The 20,562-nt window shown below is 40.6% G+C and overlaps 1 protein-coding gene across 5 annotated transcripts in view; it reads right to left on the bottom strand.

Moving 5' to 3' along the window:
- Nucleotides 1-1,986: 1,986 nt before the first annotated feature.
- THRAP3 (thyroid hormone receptor associated protein 3) overlaps nt 1,987-20,562 on the bottom strand; it is a 69,855-nt gene continuing 51,279 nt past the window's right edge. For all 5 annotated transcript variants that reach the window (XM_084652460.1, XM_084652462.1, XM_084652463.1 and 2 more), the window contains 9 exons: nt 19,655-20,560; nt 17,152-17,892; nt 13,730-13,902; nt 13,044-13,155; nt 11,452-11,536; nt 8,942-9,126; nt 5,818-6,010; nt 5,006-5,152; nt 1,987-3,515 (listed from right to left, as the gene is read on the bottom strand). In XM_084652460.1, the coding sequence (XP_084508586.1) occupies nt 3,294-3,515; nt 5,006-5,152; nt 5,818-6,010; nt 8,942-9,126; nt 11,452-11,536; nt 13,044-13,155; nt 13,730-13,902; nt 17,152-17,892; nt 19,655-20,560 (2,764 nt within the window). In that variant the 3' untranslated portion in view covers nt 1,987-3,293. The remainder of the gene's footprint in view (nt 3,516-5,005; nt 5,153-5,817; nt 6,011-8,941; nt 9,127-11,451; nt 11,537-13,043; nt 13,156-13,729; nt 13,903-17,151; nt 17,893-19,654; nt 20,561-20,562) is intronic.

Consider the following 20,562-nt stretch of genomic DNA (forward strand, 5'->3'; position numbering starts at 1 on the left):
AAAGAAACGGAGGACTTGTGGCACCTTAGAGACTAACCAATTTATTTGAGCATAAGCTTTCGTGAGCTACAGCTCACTTCATCGGATGCATTCAGCGGAAAATACAGTGGGGAGATTATAAATCTCCCCTCTGTAATTTCCACTGATAATCTCCCCACTGTATTTTCCGCTGAATGCATCCGATGAAGTGAGCTGTAGCTCACGAAAGCTTATGCTCAAATAAATTGGTTAGTCCTAAGGTGCCACAAGTCCTCCTTTTCTTACTGGGCCAATAGTTGATCTGGGACGAAAATTGTTACTTTCCTATTTAGGTGTTATAATACCCAGGTTCTGCGAGGTGACAGGTTTCCGATCTGGGTTTTGTGGGCATGTTTAACAGCTTTTCACAGGACTGCACCCCATAGTTTTGAGAGTAACCACATTTTCATGTTTAAATTTGTAACTTTCAGAGACATTACAGTTCTAAGTTCGCCGCGAATGCTGTTGTTGAGCACACCTATCACCACATCACTCTGGTTCAAGTACCCAGGGGTTAAATTAGTGACATCAGTGAGAATATTTCAACTTTGATACCAGTGAAATGGAATTACCAATTCATTCTCTGCCAGTTTATGGAGCTATAGATTTGCACTGTTCGTTTTATTGATGGGAAACTGAATTGGTGACTGTGGGGCCCAATTATAGCTTCAGTCTCTCTCTACCAAGGAAGCTCACTTTTGGAGCATGCTGGTGGGTGGTTTCTCCTTCACCTGTCCCAGACGTAAGTCTCTCTCATCAGACAGTATCACAATACTCTGAGTGCTTTTTAAAGCTGCTGAGCTTTTTACTACTCCTAGCAAGTCAAAGAGAGAAGCTCTGCAGCCTGAAAAAAGCCTTTGAACTTTTACACCCCTCAGGCTGTAGCTCTAATAACCTCATCACTCCAATAAAACCCAGGAGACAAGAACTGGACTGGTGAGATGCTGCTGCAGACAAACTAGCTGACAGGTGACGGATGCAGGAGACCCTCCCTCTGGATGCATACACTAATATTCTAACGTCATTGCTCTGAATTTAAGTGTTAGAGTGGAGCTGCCCTCCCAGTGCTATGTGATCCAGAATGGGCAAGAACCGTATTTCAAGAAAAAGCAGGGTGTGTGCTGTGAATGTGGTTCGCTACAACCATACCTGCCAGTGCTGCTCCCGCCCTAAAGCAAGAACAACTTGCCCCAGTTCTTGAGAATTTCATTTGCTTAAGAAACAAAGTCTTTGTGAAAGACAAGGCTTGCTGTGTGTGAAAGTCAGCAGCATCCTGGCCAGGACTGTGCAGTGAACAATTCCCAGTGGGCAAATCCATAATCATTTAGGCAGAGGCATGTTTTAACTGATCACCATTAAGTACAGCACTCAAGGTACAAATAACCACTTAGTGCCCGATTACTGTATCTAATCTCTACTGTACAATCTACGGGGTAAATAATCCCTTACTAGATGATGTGTTAGTATAGTACTGCGGCAAAGTAACATCTGAAATAATACAGGCAACAGTGAGTGCATGGAGAAGGCTTGTATTCCTCAGACCCAGTCTCTTGTTTCTACACTACAGAATGAAATAAGGAACGCTGTTAATCTTCTTGTCTCTCTTTAAGTACAGCCCTCCACACCTAGCTAACCATGTGACCTAGAACTTTCTTGTTCTGTACTTTATTTAAACCTGCAGTCAGTGCAAACAGTTGAACAATGGAGACAACCACAAATGCATCAGTTCAGAATTCCCTCCCCACTTTGTGTCACTGTGGCTGATTCCAGTTTGTCTCTTCCAGATCAGTCAGCACTTTTTAAAGCCTCCATTTCCAACAGCACATAAATTGCTCTAGGAGTCTATCCTGTTGCTGGACACAGCATTTACTACTTTTGGCTTCCCCTCTCCACTTGGAAGGCAAAGGTCTGGTGCAAGGGGAGGCCCCGTACTCAGCATGAGAAACAAACTGGAGTTACACCTACGGCTTATTTTATTGTATTTTTATTTGCATGAGGAGTTGAAACAAACTTTAGGGGTTTACTAAACAGGAACTGTTCAAGTCAAACAAACTATAATTAGCAGGTGATAGGGGGAGGCCCAGCAATCCTGGGGAAGGCAGAGATGGAGGGGGGCAGAGGCTGATGTCTTTTTACAACATGTGCACACACTATACCTGTGCATGAATATGCCTCTCCTCCCTACAGGCTCACCAACCACTGAGCTATTTGCTAAACCTCTTCAGAACACTGTAAATGTAAAGCTGAAGGTAAATGAAACCACAACTTTCCTCAGCCAGCACAGGAGGAATTTGCTTTTTTGTTTTAGAAAAAGATTAATAAAAATATTGAAAAAATTCTTCTCCTTTTATATATTTTAACCTAGTAGAATTCAGAAGTTTTTTAGAAAACTATGTTACCCTGGAAAGAACATTCAAGTTCACAACCAGCTGCAAAGAGGATACACACAATGCCTACAAGCAGCTTGGGATTCCAGCACACAAGAACCAGGTCTACCGGCACACACACTAAAATGGGTGAAGAGCAGGGTGCATTTTTGCCATGCTAACTTTAACTTTCAGCATAAAAGAAAAAAATAAGGTGGTTTTAAAAAGGCTCTAAACTCAACTTATACATACAAAAATTAGTTTTTAAAAATAATCATAGCAGTTTGGTCCCAACTCCAAGTTAACATTTAGATGTTTATTCACGTGCTTCATTGTTTTCTTATGAGAACCAAAAATAGTTTCCAAAATTAGCCATCTTTAATTGGTGTTACTACATACGCAAAGGCCTAAAATAAGTAGAATATGAATTTAAAAAACAAAATACACAAGAGGGGAGAAGAAAAATAAGCAGGTGAGTTAATCCCCACCTTTATCATCTCTAATTATAAGAGAAACAAAAAATGTCAAGATACTGGGTTAAGCTGGGCACAAACTGAAATCCATATAGTCTTCAAAGACTGTTGCCAAAAAATATCTGACCATCTAATAAGGTCACAAACAAGAGACAAAATTTAGGATCACACTTGATATTGGACCGTATTCAGTCCAGCAGGTAAAGTCTTTGGGAAGAAAGATATACTCCAAGAGTGGATCCGAATGTAAGTGATCAGTCCCAGTCCACATGTATGGAGGCTGAATTTAAAAATGCAGTTAACTTAAGATAATTTCAAAGCTCTTTGGCAGAGCTCTGTTCAGCACATCAGCATTACCCTGGCAGAGACTCCAACACTGCCTTGCCGGATCCTCTTCCTCCTTGCCAGGGTGTTCAGGGACATGCAGACTCCCTGGCTAGTCAGCAGCTGACTGTAGGTTGTCCTTTTCCTCTCGATTCTCCGTTCCACTTTCATCATCCTCGATTTCTCCCTCCTCTCCACTAAATTTGTCGTGGGCCCACTTGGGGCTAGTGCTCGATTTTCTGAACATGAAACGACCTCTCCCTCGGGGGAAGGCACCCCGGCCTCTGCCTCTGTTCACCCACTTCTCACCACCTTCACCCTCCCGGTCATCATGCTGCACAGGGAAGAAATCAGCCAGGTCAGACAACACTCACAAATCACTTTCATCAGTAAAAACATAAATAGGCACAATATCATCCCCTAAAATAACCCCGACTTAAGCTGTGCAATACTGCAGCATAAATCAGATCCCCTTACAGTTTGGGCAATGTGTGTCAAATCAGATGACTAGTGAATTCAATACATAAAAGGCGTTCAAGTACATGTTTGTGTTTGAGAATAGCAGCCCACTGGTTGAGGCTGGAAGGGCATTGCTCACTAAGCATTCTTTACTTTCCCCTCTGTTTTGTGCATGTGTGTTTCTTTTTCTGGCACAAAGCTTTTAGCAGTTTTCTGGACCAGGAAGGACACTGGTGGCACCAACACACTCCAGACTCAGTGGGCCTGCAGCTGATTCTGTGCTTACAGCTAGGAAGCTATTTTATGGAGGATTTTACATGCAGTTATATTCGTCCCACCTAACTAACTCTTCTGAAAAAGCTTTACACACATTTTCAGATGCTCTTTTGACCATGAATGTTATATGTACAATACATTTTTAAAAACTTTTGGGAACATTTTGCATAAGAGAAAGATGTTATTGGGACAGCTAATTTTGATTAGGTTTATGGACTGATTACATGACCCAGAATATTGTATCTAGGAGAGTGAAGTAGAGACCAACACAATATATAATAAAGATTATGTCTTCAACAGCAATCAGAAGACAGGGCAGAAGAAGGGACAGCAAGAGTGATTTAGGGCTAAGCCACATACGACCTTTATAATAACTCTGAAGAAAGATTAGAGGGATCTCAAATATCCAACAGAATGGGGGGGAGGGGGGAGGGTTGGTGAAAATAAGCTATAAAGCTGACACTAACTCAAAAGTGAAGCCCTAAGAGAAATCCATGCAGGATTTTGCCAGACTAGCCGATAGAAAATGAAAGAATGCTACAGCCAGCAATAAAAGTGAATCGCATTAGCCAATCCCAGAAGAAGCAGGCACTGTAGAGAGAGTTGAGATGCACAGCTCAGTGGTTTGAGCATTGGTCTGCTGAACCCAGGGTTGTGAGTTCAATCCTTGAGGGGGCCATTTAGGGATCTGGGGCAAAAATAAGGGATGGTACTTGGTCCTGCTGTGAAGGCAGGGGACTGGACTTGATGACCTTTCAAGGTCCCTTCCAGTTCTATGAGATAGGTATATATCCACATTAAAGTTTCCATACTGCCCATGGAGGACATGTTCTTTTACTGGGCCCTCCAGATTTTGGTTAGTGGCAAACAGTTCTACAACGGTCAGAGCCGACTGCTCCCTAGATGCGAGTAAAGATTTCTAGAGGCCTCTTGTGGGGGACAGTGATTTGAGAACCCCAGAACTGGTATTTTAGATGGCTTGATGGTTGCTGGTTCTCTCTCCCCTGAAGACTACACGTAACCTGTAAAAAGCAGATAGAATGCACAGCAAGGCATGTTCATACATACCCTGGTTCTTCAGAAACATACCAGATAATACTTCTTGCTCTTGGGTGTGTATTCTGGGTCCCACTCCTCATCCCTGTTTCGCTTCTGGAAGTCATTGCCGCTGCTGTTGTTGTTGTTATTGTTTCCCGAAAAGGTACCTCTGCTCCACCCTCTGCCTCTTGCTCTGAACTGGAGTAGCAGCGAACAGAAGAGGAAAAGAAGAGGGGTAGAGAGAACAGGGCTTAGAGAAATGGCATTAGGTCTTGTCTTTTCTGCAGCTCTAACTGTTCCCAAGAACACCTTTAGCCTAGCCACAAGAAGACTGTCAAACACCTATACTCTCATTACCTATTAATATTTTTGACCGTATCTGATCATATAGCTACCCCTGGAAATACACAGCTATCTATCGGTTTATATGCACGTGCAGGGAGTGCAAGGGAAGGCATTTCACACATACAGTGTGCAAACACAGCAGGGCTATTTAATTAAAACATGAGCTATTTCTAAAGGAACCAGTGCAATTGCAGCCAGAAGAGTCATTAAAATGGCTTCATCGTAAGTTCTCTGACACAAGCTCGTCTTTACTCCTGTCAGTGCCGCTGAGCAAATACTGACACACTAGAGCCTACTGGACTGGATACAGTCTCAAACATCATCAGCAAGACTGCCAATTTCAAGCTCCAGAATTTATGCTGGGCTGGTGATTGGGAGCCACCACAGAGTGTAGAATCACCACCAGACTAGTGTACTTCCAGTCACCTTTAAGATCACATTACCTGGTAAAAGCAGCAATTTGCACAAAGTCTTATGCAAAGGTTTTATACTCTTGTTTTTTTTAGGGGGTAACTTACGAAGGTCCCTCTAGCTCTTCCTCTCTCATTTGGGCCAGCAAACTCTTTTGTCCCAAGCCGGGACTTGTCAAACCCTGTGGTACTCTCCTCCCTCTCCTCGCTCTCCTCTGGGTAGTCCTCCCCTTTGTACGAACGAGAAGACTGTGAAGATGAAGAAGTGGACCTGGATCGCTCACGCACTCTCCTGTGTTTCCTGTACCAGGGATTGAGAGGGGGAAAGGGGAAGAGAAAATCACCAATACAGTCACTAACTTGGTACGGTCCTGTCTCTGCTGTGAAGTCACGCTATCACTCCTCCGCCCTCCCTTATTATGTCCGTGCACAGCCAAAATCACAGTTAGTTAACGGCTCAGAATCAGCTACAGTGTGCAGCTCTGAGAGGTCACAGGACAGCTCCTTTCCCAGGATTCGTTCTTACAACCATACACAAATTGTAAGGAGGCATCTGACCCTTTTCAGCTTACACTGTTTGTAATAAGGTAGCAAACTGAAGCCCAGCTGAGAACAGAGCCACATTGTGCTAGACGCTGTACAAACACAGACAGTACCTGCCCTAGAGCTTACAGACAAAACAGATGAGACAGAGGAAGAGGAGATGGGAAGTGACTTCCTTAAGGTCACAAAGCAGGTCAGTAACAGAGCTGGGAACAGGACAACCCAGGTCTTCTGACCCCCAGAGTCCAGGGCCCTGTCCACCAGGCTGTGCTCTCTGATCACAGAGGTCTTTAAACCTATTGTACAGCTATGCAGCCGGGACTAATTTATTCCTCCTACTGGCCTCCTTTCTCCAGTAGGTATCTCGACCTGCATCATTACAGGAGAAAAAAATCCACTCAGTTGAAGAGGCTCTTTTTGTTAAGAGTTTCCAGTTATGGCACACGTTTGTAAAAGAAATCCAGCTGCATTCTGTTATAGGAGAAATTTCAATTTAAGGTAACATCACTCCATGACATGACCAGATTTGCAAACTGTATCTTTATAGGAGGAAATAAAATGGTCAGCAATTGCATGGTAGAAGAACGTTACAGAACAATTCCATGAGGCTGAGCTGTTGCTCTAAGCCCGATCCAGCAAAGCACTTAAGCGTGTGTTTAACTTGAAGCACGTGAATAGTCACAAACTTTAATGGGAAAACTCATAATTCATGGTAAACACAAGTTTTGATGGATCAGGGCCCAGCCTGCCAGTTCAGTCTGAATTTATGAATGTGCACTAAAAGGCTATTTCTTTGCCAACTTTGACAGACATGGTGTCATTCAAAAGCCAGCAGCTTATAGATAAGCAGTAAAGATATTTTATTTAAAAATTAAGTCACCCATTGGTCCAGTGAACTCAAAAACACATCACAAGGTTTCTCCTGGGTTACAAATTAGTCACAGTGCCAAGTGTGCATCAGTTAAAAGGAAAATGGAACCAATGGGAAAGTATTAAAATGAACCTAAGAGCAAATCAGTGGAGTCACTGACAGCATTTCTCCATTCTGTGTGAAGCGAAGGCAGTAACAAAACAAAAAGGTAATTTGCTCATCCTGGCACAAGCAGCCACTTAGTTTGTTTCCCCCGATTATTCAACACGTACGATAGCTGTACTTCCCCTTTGTAGTTCTGCATCTAATCACAGAAGGCAAGCACAGCTCAGCTCTACTAGTTACAGCAGCAGGCATACTACTAGGGTTGTCAAGCAATTAATCGTGATTAATCGCGCTGTTAAACAATAGAATACCAATTATTTTGAATATTTTTGGATGTTTACTACATTTTAAAATATATTAATTTCAAACAGAGAATACAAAGTTTTAATTTATTTTTGAATTAAAATATTTGTACTGTAAAAAAAGGTAAGTACTGTAGTGCAATCTCTTTAACATGAAAGTCGAATTTACAAATGTAGAATTATGTACCAAAAAATCCTGCATTCAAAAATAAAACAATGTACAACTTAAGAGTCTACAAGTCTAATCAGTCCTACTTCTTGTTCAGCCAATCACTAAGACAAACAAGTTTGTTTACATTTGCAGGAGATAAGGCTGCCTGCTTCTCCTTTACAATGGCACCTGAAAGTGAGAACATTCACATGTCACTGTTGTAACTGGCGTCACAAGATATTTACAGATGTTTTTGAGTGCAGTTATAGAATAAAAAACTACATTTGTAAATCGCACTTTCATGATAGATAGATTGCACTACAGTACTTGTATGAGATGAACTGAAAAATACTATTTATTTTGTTTATCATTTTTACAATGCAAATATTTTGTAATATAAAGTGAGCACTGTACACTTTGTATTCTGTGTTGTAATTGAAATAGATATATTTGAAAATGTAGAAAACATCCACAAATATTTAAAAAGAACAGAAGTACTTGCAGCACTTTACAGACTAACAAATTTATTAGAGCATAAGCTTTTGTGAGCTACAGCTCACTTCATCGGATGCATGCAGTGGAAAATATAGTCTGCAGTCAATCAGGAAGTAAGGGGGGGAAATGGGAACAGGGAATGGGGGTGGGGAAATTGGAATCGTGTTTTGCTAAGAAGGGGGAAAATGGGAACAGGGACACAGGTAAGGCTCTGTGGTGTCAGAGCTGGGAAGGGGGACACTAAGGAAGGAAACTGGAATCATGCTTGCCGGAAGTTCACCCCAATAAACATTGAATTGTTTGCACCTTTGGACTTCGGGTACTGTTGCTCTCTGTTCATGCGAGAAGGACCAGGGAAGCGAGTGGGTGAAGGAATAAGCCTCCTAACATCTTCCACTGTATTTTCCACTGAATGCATCCCATGAAGTGAGCTGTAGCTCACGAAAGCTTATGCTCAAATAAATTTGTTAGTCTCTAAGGTGCCACAGGTACTCCTTTTCTTTTTACGGATACAGACTAACATGGCTGCTACTCTGAAACAAATATTTAATAAATTTCAGTTGGTATTCTATTGTTTAACAGTGCTATTAATCGCAATTGATTTTTTTAACTGCGATTCATTTTTTTTGTTAATCGTGTGAGTTAACTGCAATTAATCAACAGCCCTACATACTACCAATTCCATAATGCAAGGTCTTGTTTCCAATTACAATAGAAGTGGCAGGGATCATGCAATAAAGAAGTGAAGATTAGCCTTCTACATACTTCTTTTTTGACCCTTTGTGACTTCTCTCTGGTTTCTCAGTTGATCTTTCCCTTGAATGGCTTGAATCTCTTGAGTCCACGGATTCTCTCGACTTCTCTCGTTTAAGATCTCTTTCTTTATGTTTTTTACGACGTTCGATATCAAGGCGCAGGTCAACTGGGTCGTCTTTATATTTCCCTTCAGTCTGCAAAAGCAAGGAATGGGTGAAAGTTTAACAGAAAGGTTTAGCAGCTTATCAAAGACTTCAGCACCATTACTTTGCTACTGTCTGCAGAGACTTCTGGAGGGCATGAGTTTATAAACCAACCATTCAAAAATGCAGAATGATTCACTACAAGAATATAAAATCTTCATTTGAAGTCTTCAGTTTTCCTACATATTGTATTATATATACACTTTTCCCCTTTAAAATATTATAAACATAGCTTGATAATACAGGGGTGGGGAGGAAAGGGGAGAGGAGAGAAGGGGAGAGAGCATATCAGGAGACCAAAGACTAACTTGGGTTATGTATCACAGCCAGTGAAAATTGAGAACGTTAGTGGTTAACGGTCCTCTAATGGGAAGTCAAGTCCAACTGACTTTGTATAACTCAACTGGGGCACATATGCAACCCTAGCTCTTTATGTTTCTTGTGCCCCCAGGGGATTGCCACTGAATAACAGAATTCCTCTCACTCCTCAGAGGGACCAGACCCATCTCCCTAAATGTCAGATGAAATTTTAAAGTGCTAGATCTGAAGGCAGCACTGAAAGAGAGAGGGGCAATAGCTATTTGCCACTTGGAAGATGTGATGCTAACATCACGGTTACTGAGTCAAGTGGTGGAGTTACACAGAGGCCAGAGAAAAGCAGCTGTTGAATTTATTCTGGGAACTATGAATATTCTCGGAATCTTGTTTTAATCGCTGTCAAATCGAAACCAAACATCCTTACTAGTAATGATCTTCACAATGAATGACACACCAGTTGCACTTTATTTCACAGAACCAGGGGACATTCTACAGAAGATTTTCCCCTCCATGTGTCTGTCTAGCAGGTCTATTAATGTAAGGTACATTATGAAGAGAAGACAAAATAGCCAATAACCAGAAAAGGTACAGTCGAGAATAGTACAGTCAATTGTATGCAGAAAAATCTTCAGCACTAGGCACAATCTTTTAAATTTAGTTAACCAGAGGAAATTTTCTGGGTGTGTAACACTTGTCTTAATATCATTTTCCAATTAAGAAATTCTCCTTTGAAAAAGGAAAATAGTTATTGGGTTAACTGAGCAGGCTCTAGAGTATTTGCACACAGTGCTATGCTTGGGAACTGCACGACTGGATTTGCAACATACACCAAATGATTAGATTTATCTTGAATTAAATAAAGAGAGAGATTAGTAATTCTCTAGCTATTAAATTTTTACTTACATGAATTTCTAAACACTTTTTTGTTTAAAAAAAGATTAATTTCAATTAGCAGCAGGAGTGGGAGCTGGTGCTTTGTTTGTATTGTTTGCTCTTCTGCTTTCCCCAGGCAAAGGGCTTTAACTGTTACTCAGAGCAAAAATGCTCCCAACACGATGGCTGATAGGTAAGTGACAAAATCAGCAGCAGCAACCTTATGTAGCGCAGCAGACACCTATTTGCATTTGTGAGGGCACATCTGTTTCATGAAGGGCTGGAGAGCTGTTTGAAAACCATGTTTTTTATACACACTGCCAAGCTGGCGCTCAGAGATCAGGCCCATCAAATTCATCTCACCATCGTCCATGTCAAGCCACAAGTGTGTTTGGAAAAAATCAAAAACAAATATATGAAACAAGTAAGGTTTCAGCAGGACTGTTTAAATCTCTTCACTGTAAATATGTATGAAGTTGAACACACAAAGGTTAAAAACCCCAAAATATAACATTTTAGGTTAAACCATTTTTATGATTGCTTATAGACTGTACAATGGCTTAACATGGTTCTACTCATAATAGCTAATATACTGGATTCCCAGGGGCCTGGTCTATCAAAACAGGTGCTGAGTGTTAAAGCAACAGCAATCAACAGAAATGATACAGTAAAAGTGTTAGAACAAGATTTATTATCTGCTTAGTAATAGTGTATTTGGTTTAGATATGGATTTATTTTTACTTTCCTTTTTGACATGCATGTCTTTTGAAAACATGGTTGGAAATATCGCATGTATACAATTGATTTAATAATACTTACAAGCAGAAAAATATCACAAAAAGTCTCTTCTCTCATCATGGGCACTTGTTCCAAATATCCTCTCTTTTTTTCTCAAGCTCACCTCAATTGACTTTGGGGTCATTTACCATATTCTAACCACTTCACAAAGGTTGATGATACATTTTTAATAAAAATTAACCCTTTGTAGTTCATTTTTAGAATTATGCCCATCCTTAAAAGAAAAACACAAACTTAAGTAGAGAGTAATTTAAACAAAAACATCACTGTTAAGTTCATGCCCAATGCACTCATTTTGTTCAATTATTGATCAGATCAACAGTTCACCTTGTTGCCAGGCTCTCTGGAGCTCTTCATTTCCTCTTGAGTGAATCCATGTTTTCTGAAAGTACTGGGAGAAATATCTATCCTCCTAAAAATAAAGCAGAGAATGAAGCTATTACAGCCTTCCCATAAACAGTACTCCAAGATCTCCTAATCCTAATTCTATTTTAAAACAGGTAGTTTCTCCATTATAAATATACATTCTATACTGCTTTTTAAAGTAAAGTTGAGCAGGCAATTATACCCTGAAAGTGAGATGCTGTGCATACAGAGTAACACACAATCCTGATACTCAGACCATAACAGGTGCATTATGTTAATGAACTGACCATTAATGTGTTAAAAGTCCTCGTAATATGGTTTTCTTACCCATGACTGACTGGGCAGCTGATGAGCATGCGTTACTGTGCTGGCCCCCACAAATCACAGGTCTCTTGTACAATATTTCATTGCCTACTTCAATGGCAAAGCCCAATAGCTCCAAAGAAACAGTTATCTAGCAGATTGCAAATATGGTAAAGAGGTTATATTTATTTACAAAAAAGAGATCGGCAAATTTAAACTGGGTTTGGGCTGAAAATCTAGAGTGATACTTCTCTGTGTCTAGATAATAGCATGGATGATCACACAGTGCAAACAACAATCCTTAGGCAGAAACACAAGTAGGGGATATTTTAAAAAGATAAATTCATATAATTTGGGAATAGCCATGTCATAGAGGCACCGTTGTCACTTACTTTTGTGGGTTTAAAATTGTGTGCGTGACAAGACCAAACAAGAACAAGAGGCCATTCAATAAAATGGAAAGAGACAAAATGTAAAGGTGAAAGGAGTAAAAATTTGTGTGTGATGATTTTTTTTTTTTTTTAAAAGGACTAATCAACCTGTGGAATTCACTTCTTCAAACTAGGAGCCAGGAGCTAGCACGATTCAAAGGCAATTAGGCATTTCTGTGACATGAACATGCAATTACATTAGACATCATCAAAACAATTTGATAAGGGATATAAGCCTTCATGCTTCAGAGCTTTCAGCCATCCAACAAGGACTAAGGACAACCTTTTCTGAGTCAGATTATTCCATAGTTGTCCTTGTAGGGTTTTTTAAACCTTCCTCTCAATCAGCTGGGACTATCAGAGAATGGAAATCAAACTAGAGCAGGGTTTCTCAAACTTCATTGCACCGCAGCCCCCTTTTAACAACAAAAATTACGACAAGACCGGACCGATGCCTGAACCCTCACCCTGGGGGGTAACGAAACTCGAGGGCTTCAGCCCTGGGCGGTGGGGCTTGGACTTTGGCTTCAGCTCCAGGACCCAGCAAGTTTAATGACAGCCCTGGCGACGCCATTAAAATGGGATCATGACCCACTTTGGGGTCCTGACCCATAGTTTAAGAACCACTGAACTAGACAATTCACTGACCTGGCCCAAGACCCAGTATGGCAATTACTATGTTCTTAACTACATGACTGATAAGTTTTGTTTACTGTTGGCTCCTCTCTTGTATTTTTGATTTATGCCCCATAGTTAACTATTAATATTTTAAAAATACCCCTGGAGCTTTAGAAAAAACATTAAAACAATACCCCCCACCTGTGGATTTCAGGGCTCTTCTTGTTTTTAGCTTGATCTTGCTCCATTCCTCTCTTTAGGTATTTTGTAAAGCGTTCATTCAGTGTCATTCCTGAAGACCCAAAGTGATGCTCTGTCGGGGTTTTCATTGAAGAAACATCACATAATTAATACAAGTCAGATTTTAGGAAAAGGCATGTGAGCTCTAACACCATGTCTGCAATGGCTTCAGAAAGTAAAAATGTGTAGCCAGGTGACAAACGGATGAGAGTCAATGGCTCTAGCAAAAGTGGAGGCCACTCACTTGAAATCAGAAAATGGCACATGCCTGTGTCAGTGGTGAATTCTGCCTCAGTTGTGTTTAACAATGAACATATTTTTAAAACAAAAACTAAATTTATGCAAATCCATTAGACTACCCCAAATATCTGCAGATCCCATGCCAGTCTGCTGCAAGAGTGTTACTTTTTGCAGTTTTGAGGGTAGGCAAGATGGCCTCTCCCCTCTCCTCCTACAGCTAAATGCAAGAAGTTGGGGGAAAACATCCCACATGGTTGCTATTTTACTCTATCACTTGTCCTGTTGGTCAGCAATTCTCTTGGGTAATTAACTAGCATGAATGGAACACCGTTCCAAGGAACGGATATAGTGGGGTGGAGAAGCAAGGGGTGAACTTTCAACCAAGAATGTGTGGACACTTGACTCACCTTTTACATGATGGACTATAGTCACTATGTGCTGAGCAAATAATTCAGAAGGACTTCGCTGAGACTGAGCTGACTGTATATGGTGGAAAATGGAGCGGAACTCCTGCTCTTTTTTGTTGCTGTGTACTAAGTCACGACATAGCTTCCGCTCCTGCGCCAATAAACCACTTGGACTAGAAAAGAACACATATTTTAAAAATATAACCATCATAAAACCACGCTAAACAGAAGCAGCTTTCAAACTGCAAGTTGACAACCTTCAAAGCAATAAACTGGACTTATTCCAGCTACTGCATTTCATATACTACTAGAAAGTCCTCTGTAATACAATTTTCAATGGTTCTGTGTTTGCCCCCTTATATGGCTTCTGAATTACAGGTTCCTCTTTTCTGCAAGGTTCATCACAAACTTCCTTATTTATAGCCAGATCTTGTTACAATATGCAGATGATGGGCTGTCTGATTCAGCCTTATATAGGAAGAGATACATTTTACCTTCCCCCTCCCACCCCCAACATCTGGGGCTAGATTTTAATCTCAGAAGCAGTAGAGAGAACTGGATAGGACCAGGCCCAGAAGCTCATCTCAGCCATCATTTATCTGATGCCCAGGGGTGTTAAATATCCCAAAACCAGTGGAGGCAACCACAGAAGATGGAAGAAGGATCTTCAAAGCCCTGAAAAGGTTGGGTAAGACCTTAATATTGCCCTAGAATAAATCTAAGGAAAGCTGAATCTGTTAATAATAAATGTGCCTCACCACAGTGGGCCATCAGACCCACACAGAGGATGACAGAGTAGCATTAACAAAAGGTTGCTCAGAAACAGGAGAGCTAACTGTCCAGTATTGCTCAACCAGCATCCCAGTTCTTGTATGTAAGTCAAACCCTTCCCAGCACATCATGGATCCCACCCAGCCCTACATCCCTGGGGAAGAATAGCAGCCACCATCACCCTGCTGCAACACAGAGAAGACTGATTTAAACAGAAGTGATTTAAAGCACCGAGCAGGAACTTTAAACTTTGATTTTAATCTTGTTTTACATTTGTACTTTAGTATAACCTTTCTTTAGGAAAATAACTCACCAATGAGAATGGACATTTAAAACATGTTGATCTACCATTAAATGTAGCCTTGACACTAAATTTGGTACCATTTGCGAACCAGGAGGATACACTGTATCTATACACATTTATTTAAGCAATTATATAGCATTACTTACTTTTGTTCAGATTCTTACATTATTACATTATAAAATGGTGACTGATGCATTTCTTACACACTAGATGCTAATTTTTTTACGTGTGATTTGTATCAAGCTGCATTCAGATGAAAACTGAAATTCAATTAAAAATGCAGAAAAACAGCATTTTAGAATTTTTTGATTAAATAAAGCTCCCTTAAATGTGCCAGATACATAAGAAAAACTGACTGACTAAGCAAAGGAAGTCTGAATTGCAGTGAGTGAATGGACTGCTTATGGTCACAATGGGCCAGATTTTCAAAAGGTATCTAAAGATGCAGATAAGTGTCTAGTGGGATTACAAAAGCATGGGAGTTAAGCACCTGACTCCCACTGAAGTTAATGAGAGTTAGGTACTGTGGGTGCTTAAATGCTTTTGTAAACCCAGTAGGCACCTACATATCTTTGAAACTCTGGCCCCATGTTCTTCACGTTCTTAGAACTAGTAGATCTTATTCTCTCCCACTCAGTTATTATTCATAGACAAGAAGAGGAAAACAAGCTTTCCTACTTTTTTGGCTCTTAATGGATTTTTCATCTTTGAATGAACTAGTCCAACAGAAGACAATCACCTCGCTACACCTGCTAGCTACACTGAATAATTAATTAAAGTAAATGCTTTCTGGCCCAACAGAAACTGAAAGCACTCGCTGAAAGCATTCTCTCCAGACTAAAAATAATGAAAATATAGATCCTTAATGCAGTACACAACATTGTTTCCCCCCAATTCTGTATAAAAAAGCAACACCCTGATTGAGTTGGGGATTTGTCCTGTGTTGAGCAGGGGGTTGGATTAGATGACCTCCTGAGGTCCCTTCCAACCCTGATATTCTATGAACTCATTAAAACTGAAGAGGCTCACTGATGCAGTATTTATTTACATTATTTTAACAGATTATGGTAAATCTAGGCCTTAACATAGGTTATCATAATTTCAAATTTAATTTTAAACTGATTTTTAAAAAGAAAAGTGTATTTAATATGAAGTCTGATTTTTTTAAAGTGAGGGTCTTTCATCCGCTTTGCTGCAGCAGAATATAATCCACCATCTCCACAGCACACATCCCATGTATAGAATTGCTTCAGTAAAAAGCAAATCCTGTGGCTCAGAAAAGACTGTTTTTTTAAAGCACATCCAAACTGCATTATAACGCTGTAATGGTAATTCTGATCACTTATTGTTTGCATGTTCAAAGTGCTGTTCAGATATTAATCCCTAAAACCCATGTTGCATGTCCTCACATGTGACTCACATGCCATTAGCAGCCATCTTAGTTCCTTTCTCTTCATTCCTGCTGAGTTTTAGCACTCCCTCCAGTGTTCCACAGAGCAAACTGACATTTATTGACTAGTTTCAGAGTAGCAGCCGTGTTAGTCTGTATCCGCAAAAAGAAAAGGAGTACTTGTGGCACCTTAGAGAATAACAAATTTATTTGAGCATAACCATTGCATTTGAGCATAAGCATTGCATCCGATGAAGTGAGCTGTAGCTCACAAAAGCTTATGCTCAAATAAATTTGTTAGTCTCTAAGGTGCCACAAATATTCCTTTTCTATTTATTGACTAGTAGCTCTTCCCTTTAGCAGAACTAACTTTATTGAGCATCCCCTAGTGGTCTCCTGAAGCACCAGAGCCTTACAGAAAATTTTAAGTGGCTTTTGGGGCTTCTAGGAGGATTTCACTAGCAATGTTACCATACATTGAGAAGAGAACAAAGTGCCTTGCAAACATACATTTTTTAAGCTGTAACGCTGACATTGCAACATTCTGAGTAGCTCTGGACAGTGGAGAGCAGAATTTGATTACTTTTGAACACGGAATGGTGTGGCTTGAATGAAGGACTGGGATCCAGAATCTCCCAAGTTCTAAACTAGTGTCTTTGCACTGACTTCCTGGGTAGCTCAGGGAAAGTCACTCAAACTTTAAGCTTCACTTTCTCCATCTGCAAAATGGGAATAACATGATTCACCTTCCAGACAGGAGAGTCATATTGGTGTGTTAACATTTAGAGATTCATGTGCTCTCTGTGACAAATGACGTGTTGGAAGCTGATTGTACAATATTCTTTATTTAACCTGCCTATGTTTTAGAGAGATCCACAAGGGGTTGGGGGGTGGGGGAGAAGGGGAAATAGGCTAGTGAAGCCACTACCTAGATTTAACTTAAAGGCAAATCCTTACCGTGCAAGATCTTCATCAAAGGAATCCATTCGGACATTGACCTGGGCCTCCCGGGTAATGGAAAAGGAGGATTTGCCAGTGGCTAAACCATCTCCTCTGGTTCCTGGCTTCTCCCGACTCTCAGAGGCCTTTCTCAGAGGTGGTGATGTACTTTTTTCCTGACTTGCTTTGTAAGCAGTTACTCTAAAATTCTTTTCAGGAACAAACCCCCTGTGACCAACTTCTGCTCTCTTGGATGCTAGCTTGTCTTCCTTTTTAGATCTTTCAGAATAGGGATCCTCCTCCATTTCCTCAGCTTTCCTTTGCTTCTCCTTTGCAGATGGTAAGAACACTATGCCTTCCCATTTACCTGGCCTATCCTCATCCTGAATTTTGCTGGAGGTTGCTACCACTTTAGACATGAATTTGGGCTCATCATCAAACTCCGAATCCTTTCGGCCCTTTGCCTTGTCTTTCTTATCCTGTTCATCCATCTCGTCTTTGCCATAATGACCTTCCTTGTGGAACTCTGCCATCTTCAGCTTCTCAAAGTCATCTCGAAACTTATAGCGTTTAGGAGACTGGCTACTGCGATAAGGCTTTTCAGGGTCAGTTTTGGAGGTGTACAGGTCTGATTTCATCTTTCCATCTCCTAAACCCAATTCAGAGAAGCCTCCCTTCTCTTTCATTTTTTCCTTTTCAACATTTGTTAGTTTCTGTTCCTTGTCTTTCCCATTCTCAGTCTTCTGTTCTTCCAAATACCTATTTAAAAAACAAACAAACAAACAAACACACACACACACACATACACACACACATTTAAGCAATTCTCTTATTAAAGTATAGACAAGAGTCTTTAATTCCTAAAATTCAAAGCAAGCAAACAAGTCTTAAAAATTCCAAGACATAAAAACATAGAAGTCTCTCTCTGGTCCCTGATAAATAAGGTAAAATGTAAAGCTACCCAAATGTTTACTTTAGAAGACATGAATATGGTCTTAATATATTCAGCAAACGTGCTGGAAGATGGGTATGCAAAATGGATGATGTGAGGTTCAAGAGCAAAGTGGAACAGCAAAAAGCTCTTCTTGAGCAAATAAAAAGAGAACCAACTTACCTATATTTTCTAAGGAAAATATTAAGGTCTTACCCAATCTGTTTAGTCACTTACAAACCTGGTTCAGAAGAATTAACACATCAAAACTTTCAACTTGGACTGTTCTGCTTTAAACAACACACTGGAAATAAATGCCTCAAAAGCTACGTCACATTTTGGATGCAAGTTTCCTACGAAAGCTAAACATTTCATATACTGTAAACACAAATAAAAGCAAAAATAAAAAGGTTAATGGGAAAAAGATTTCTTCTCTTGGGAGGACAGACAGGCACTTTATTCTAGAACTGGGAATGACAATCCCCCAAACCAATTTAAAGTTTAACACATGCTGGTGAAAGATTATCAGCACATATTTCAATGCGATAGTGGTGGGTTAAGTCTAAAGCACCTCACACTATTTTAAAAGTCAAGAGTGGAGCAAGACCTAGTTCTGCTATCATCATCATCAGAGGTCTTTGATAATTAATAGAACTTGCTCCAAATAATCTTAAATTAACAGAGAGAAATGAAAATGATTAACGAGCATTTGAGAACACAATAGTACCTTTCGAGTGAGGAGGTCCTTTAAAATGAAATTAATTAGAGGGACACTTGTCAGGGGCTTTGGGCTGCTGACTGGACCATATCAGAAAGATACTCCTATACTGAAGATCTTTTTTTTCCTGATTCCAATCATACATAAAATGTATCCCAATGCATGTGCACCCTGGCTCTCACCGTGTTTGTATTGGTTTGTTTCTATTAGGATACACAGTTAGTTGTGTGTTTAAGTTTTTTAAACAAAATTTTTCCCTTTGCAAACCTATAACATTTGCTGGAGTCCAAGAGCCACAAGCCTACTCACTCTGGGATAGATTTCAAGAGGGAATCAATATTTTGTCTGTTAAATTTGACAGTGCCCAAAAGCAAGCAAACAAGCCTTCTGCAAGTGAAGGTTTCAGTTGCATCGCACCTCTTCCCCCAAAATCAGCAAGTCTGGCATCAGCAGCACCAACCGAATTTTTGATGCTCCAACATCCATTTAAAATTGAGAAATGCCCCAAAATAAGTAATTAACCATATGTGAGCTAGGGAATATACAACCACAAATATATATGTTATATGTAGTGATTCAGGAATGTGACAATTTTTAGACTAATAAAAAAAATCAAATTTCTGGAAAACTCCTTGAGCACTTAAAAAATTTATAAAAATAACCTTCAAGTTTAAAAGGGAATTCTGAGGTATCTATGTCATCTTTACAACACTAACAAAGTTATGATGTTAAGAAAACAAAACTAGAGAACTACTTCCTATAATGCAGAATCAGGCCTACGACTCAATGAGAGTTACACACACCTCCTCAATTCCCCCACCCCAGAGTACCCGGCACGTGAATTGAACACAAAGGAAAAATGCACAACTTGCCTCTTTGAGAAGGCTGCCCCACCAGGAGTTGCTGCTTCCTCCTTCTGCGAGGCACCATAAATTGAACCGATTGTCGTGGGACTTTTACACACAGGACTCTTCCTCGTTGGGCTCAATCCTGATGAACCATGGTCAAACGGACCCTGATGTGAGCCTGTCTGAAATGAGGCACTGCTTTGTAAAACAGACCCCAGCTGTGAGGGGTTTGACAGTGGAGGACTGGGCTTCTGCAATGGACTTGGCCGAGGAGAACGGCGCCTCACCACAACAGACTGGAGAGGGCTTTTTAGCGCAGGACTGCGCTCTCTTGGGCTAAGCTCAGGCACGGCAGATGCTCTTGACACTGAACTTGTGCTGTAAGTGCTCATGTCTTGCCATGGCTTTGACCCCTCAGACACCTTGACATCTTGAGCAGCTCCTCCCGAAAACAGCGGATCCTTCGAATCATCACCTTGATTATCTCCTGCAGCCTGTGATGCCCGGGTGTCCTTGGAAGAGGATTTTTTTTCCTTTATGGACCTACGCTTAGAAGACTCAACTCGGCTGTGGTTCGAGGAAGACCGGGAAGATGAAGACCTCCTTGACCTATCAGAAGATGACTTATCAGAGTTTCTAGAATGGCTTCTTGATCTTGGTGATGGAGACCTTCTCTTCGGCGATCGAGAGCGGGAACGCCCCCTACGAGGGCTGTAGGCTTGGCGATAATTTTGCCAATTTGACCTGTAATTTCCATAGCCTCCTCGGTTATACTGGCCCCATGGATAAAATCCTCGGTTCCGTCCACGGAAATAATATGGTCTCCTATACCCTCTGTTATGACCTCTGAAATCCCGACTCTGATACACTCTTGGGTGGTTCCTTTCTCTGTTGTGAGACGGAGAATATGATCTTGAACGGGACCTAGAACT

This window comes from Lepidochelys olivacea (assembly GCF_965140295.1).
Source record: "Lepidochelys olivacea isolate rLepOli2 genome assembly, chromosome: 19".
NCBI lineage: Eukaryota > Metazoa > Chordata > Testudines > Cheloniidae > Lepidochelys > Lepidochelys olivacea.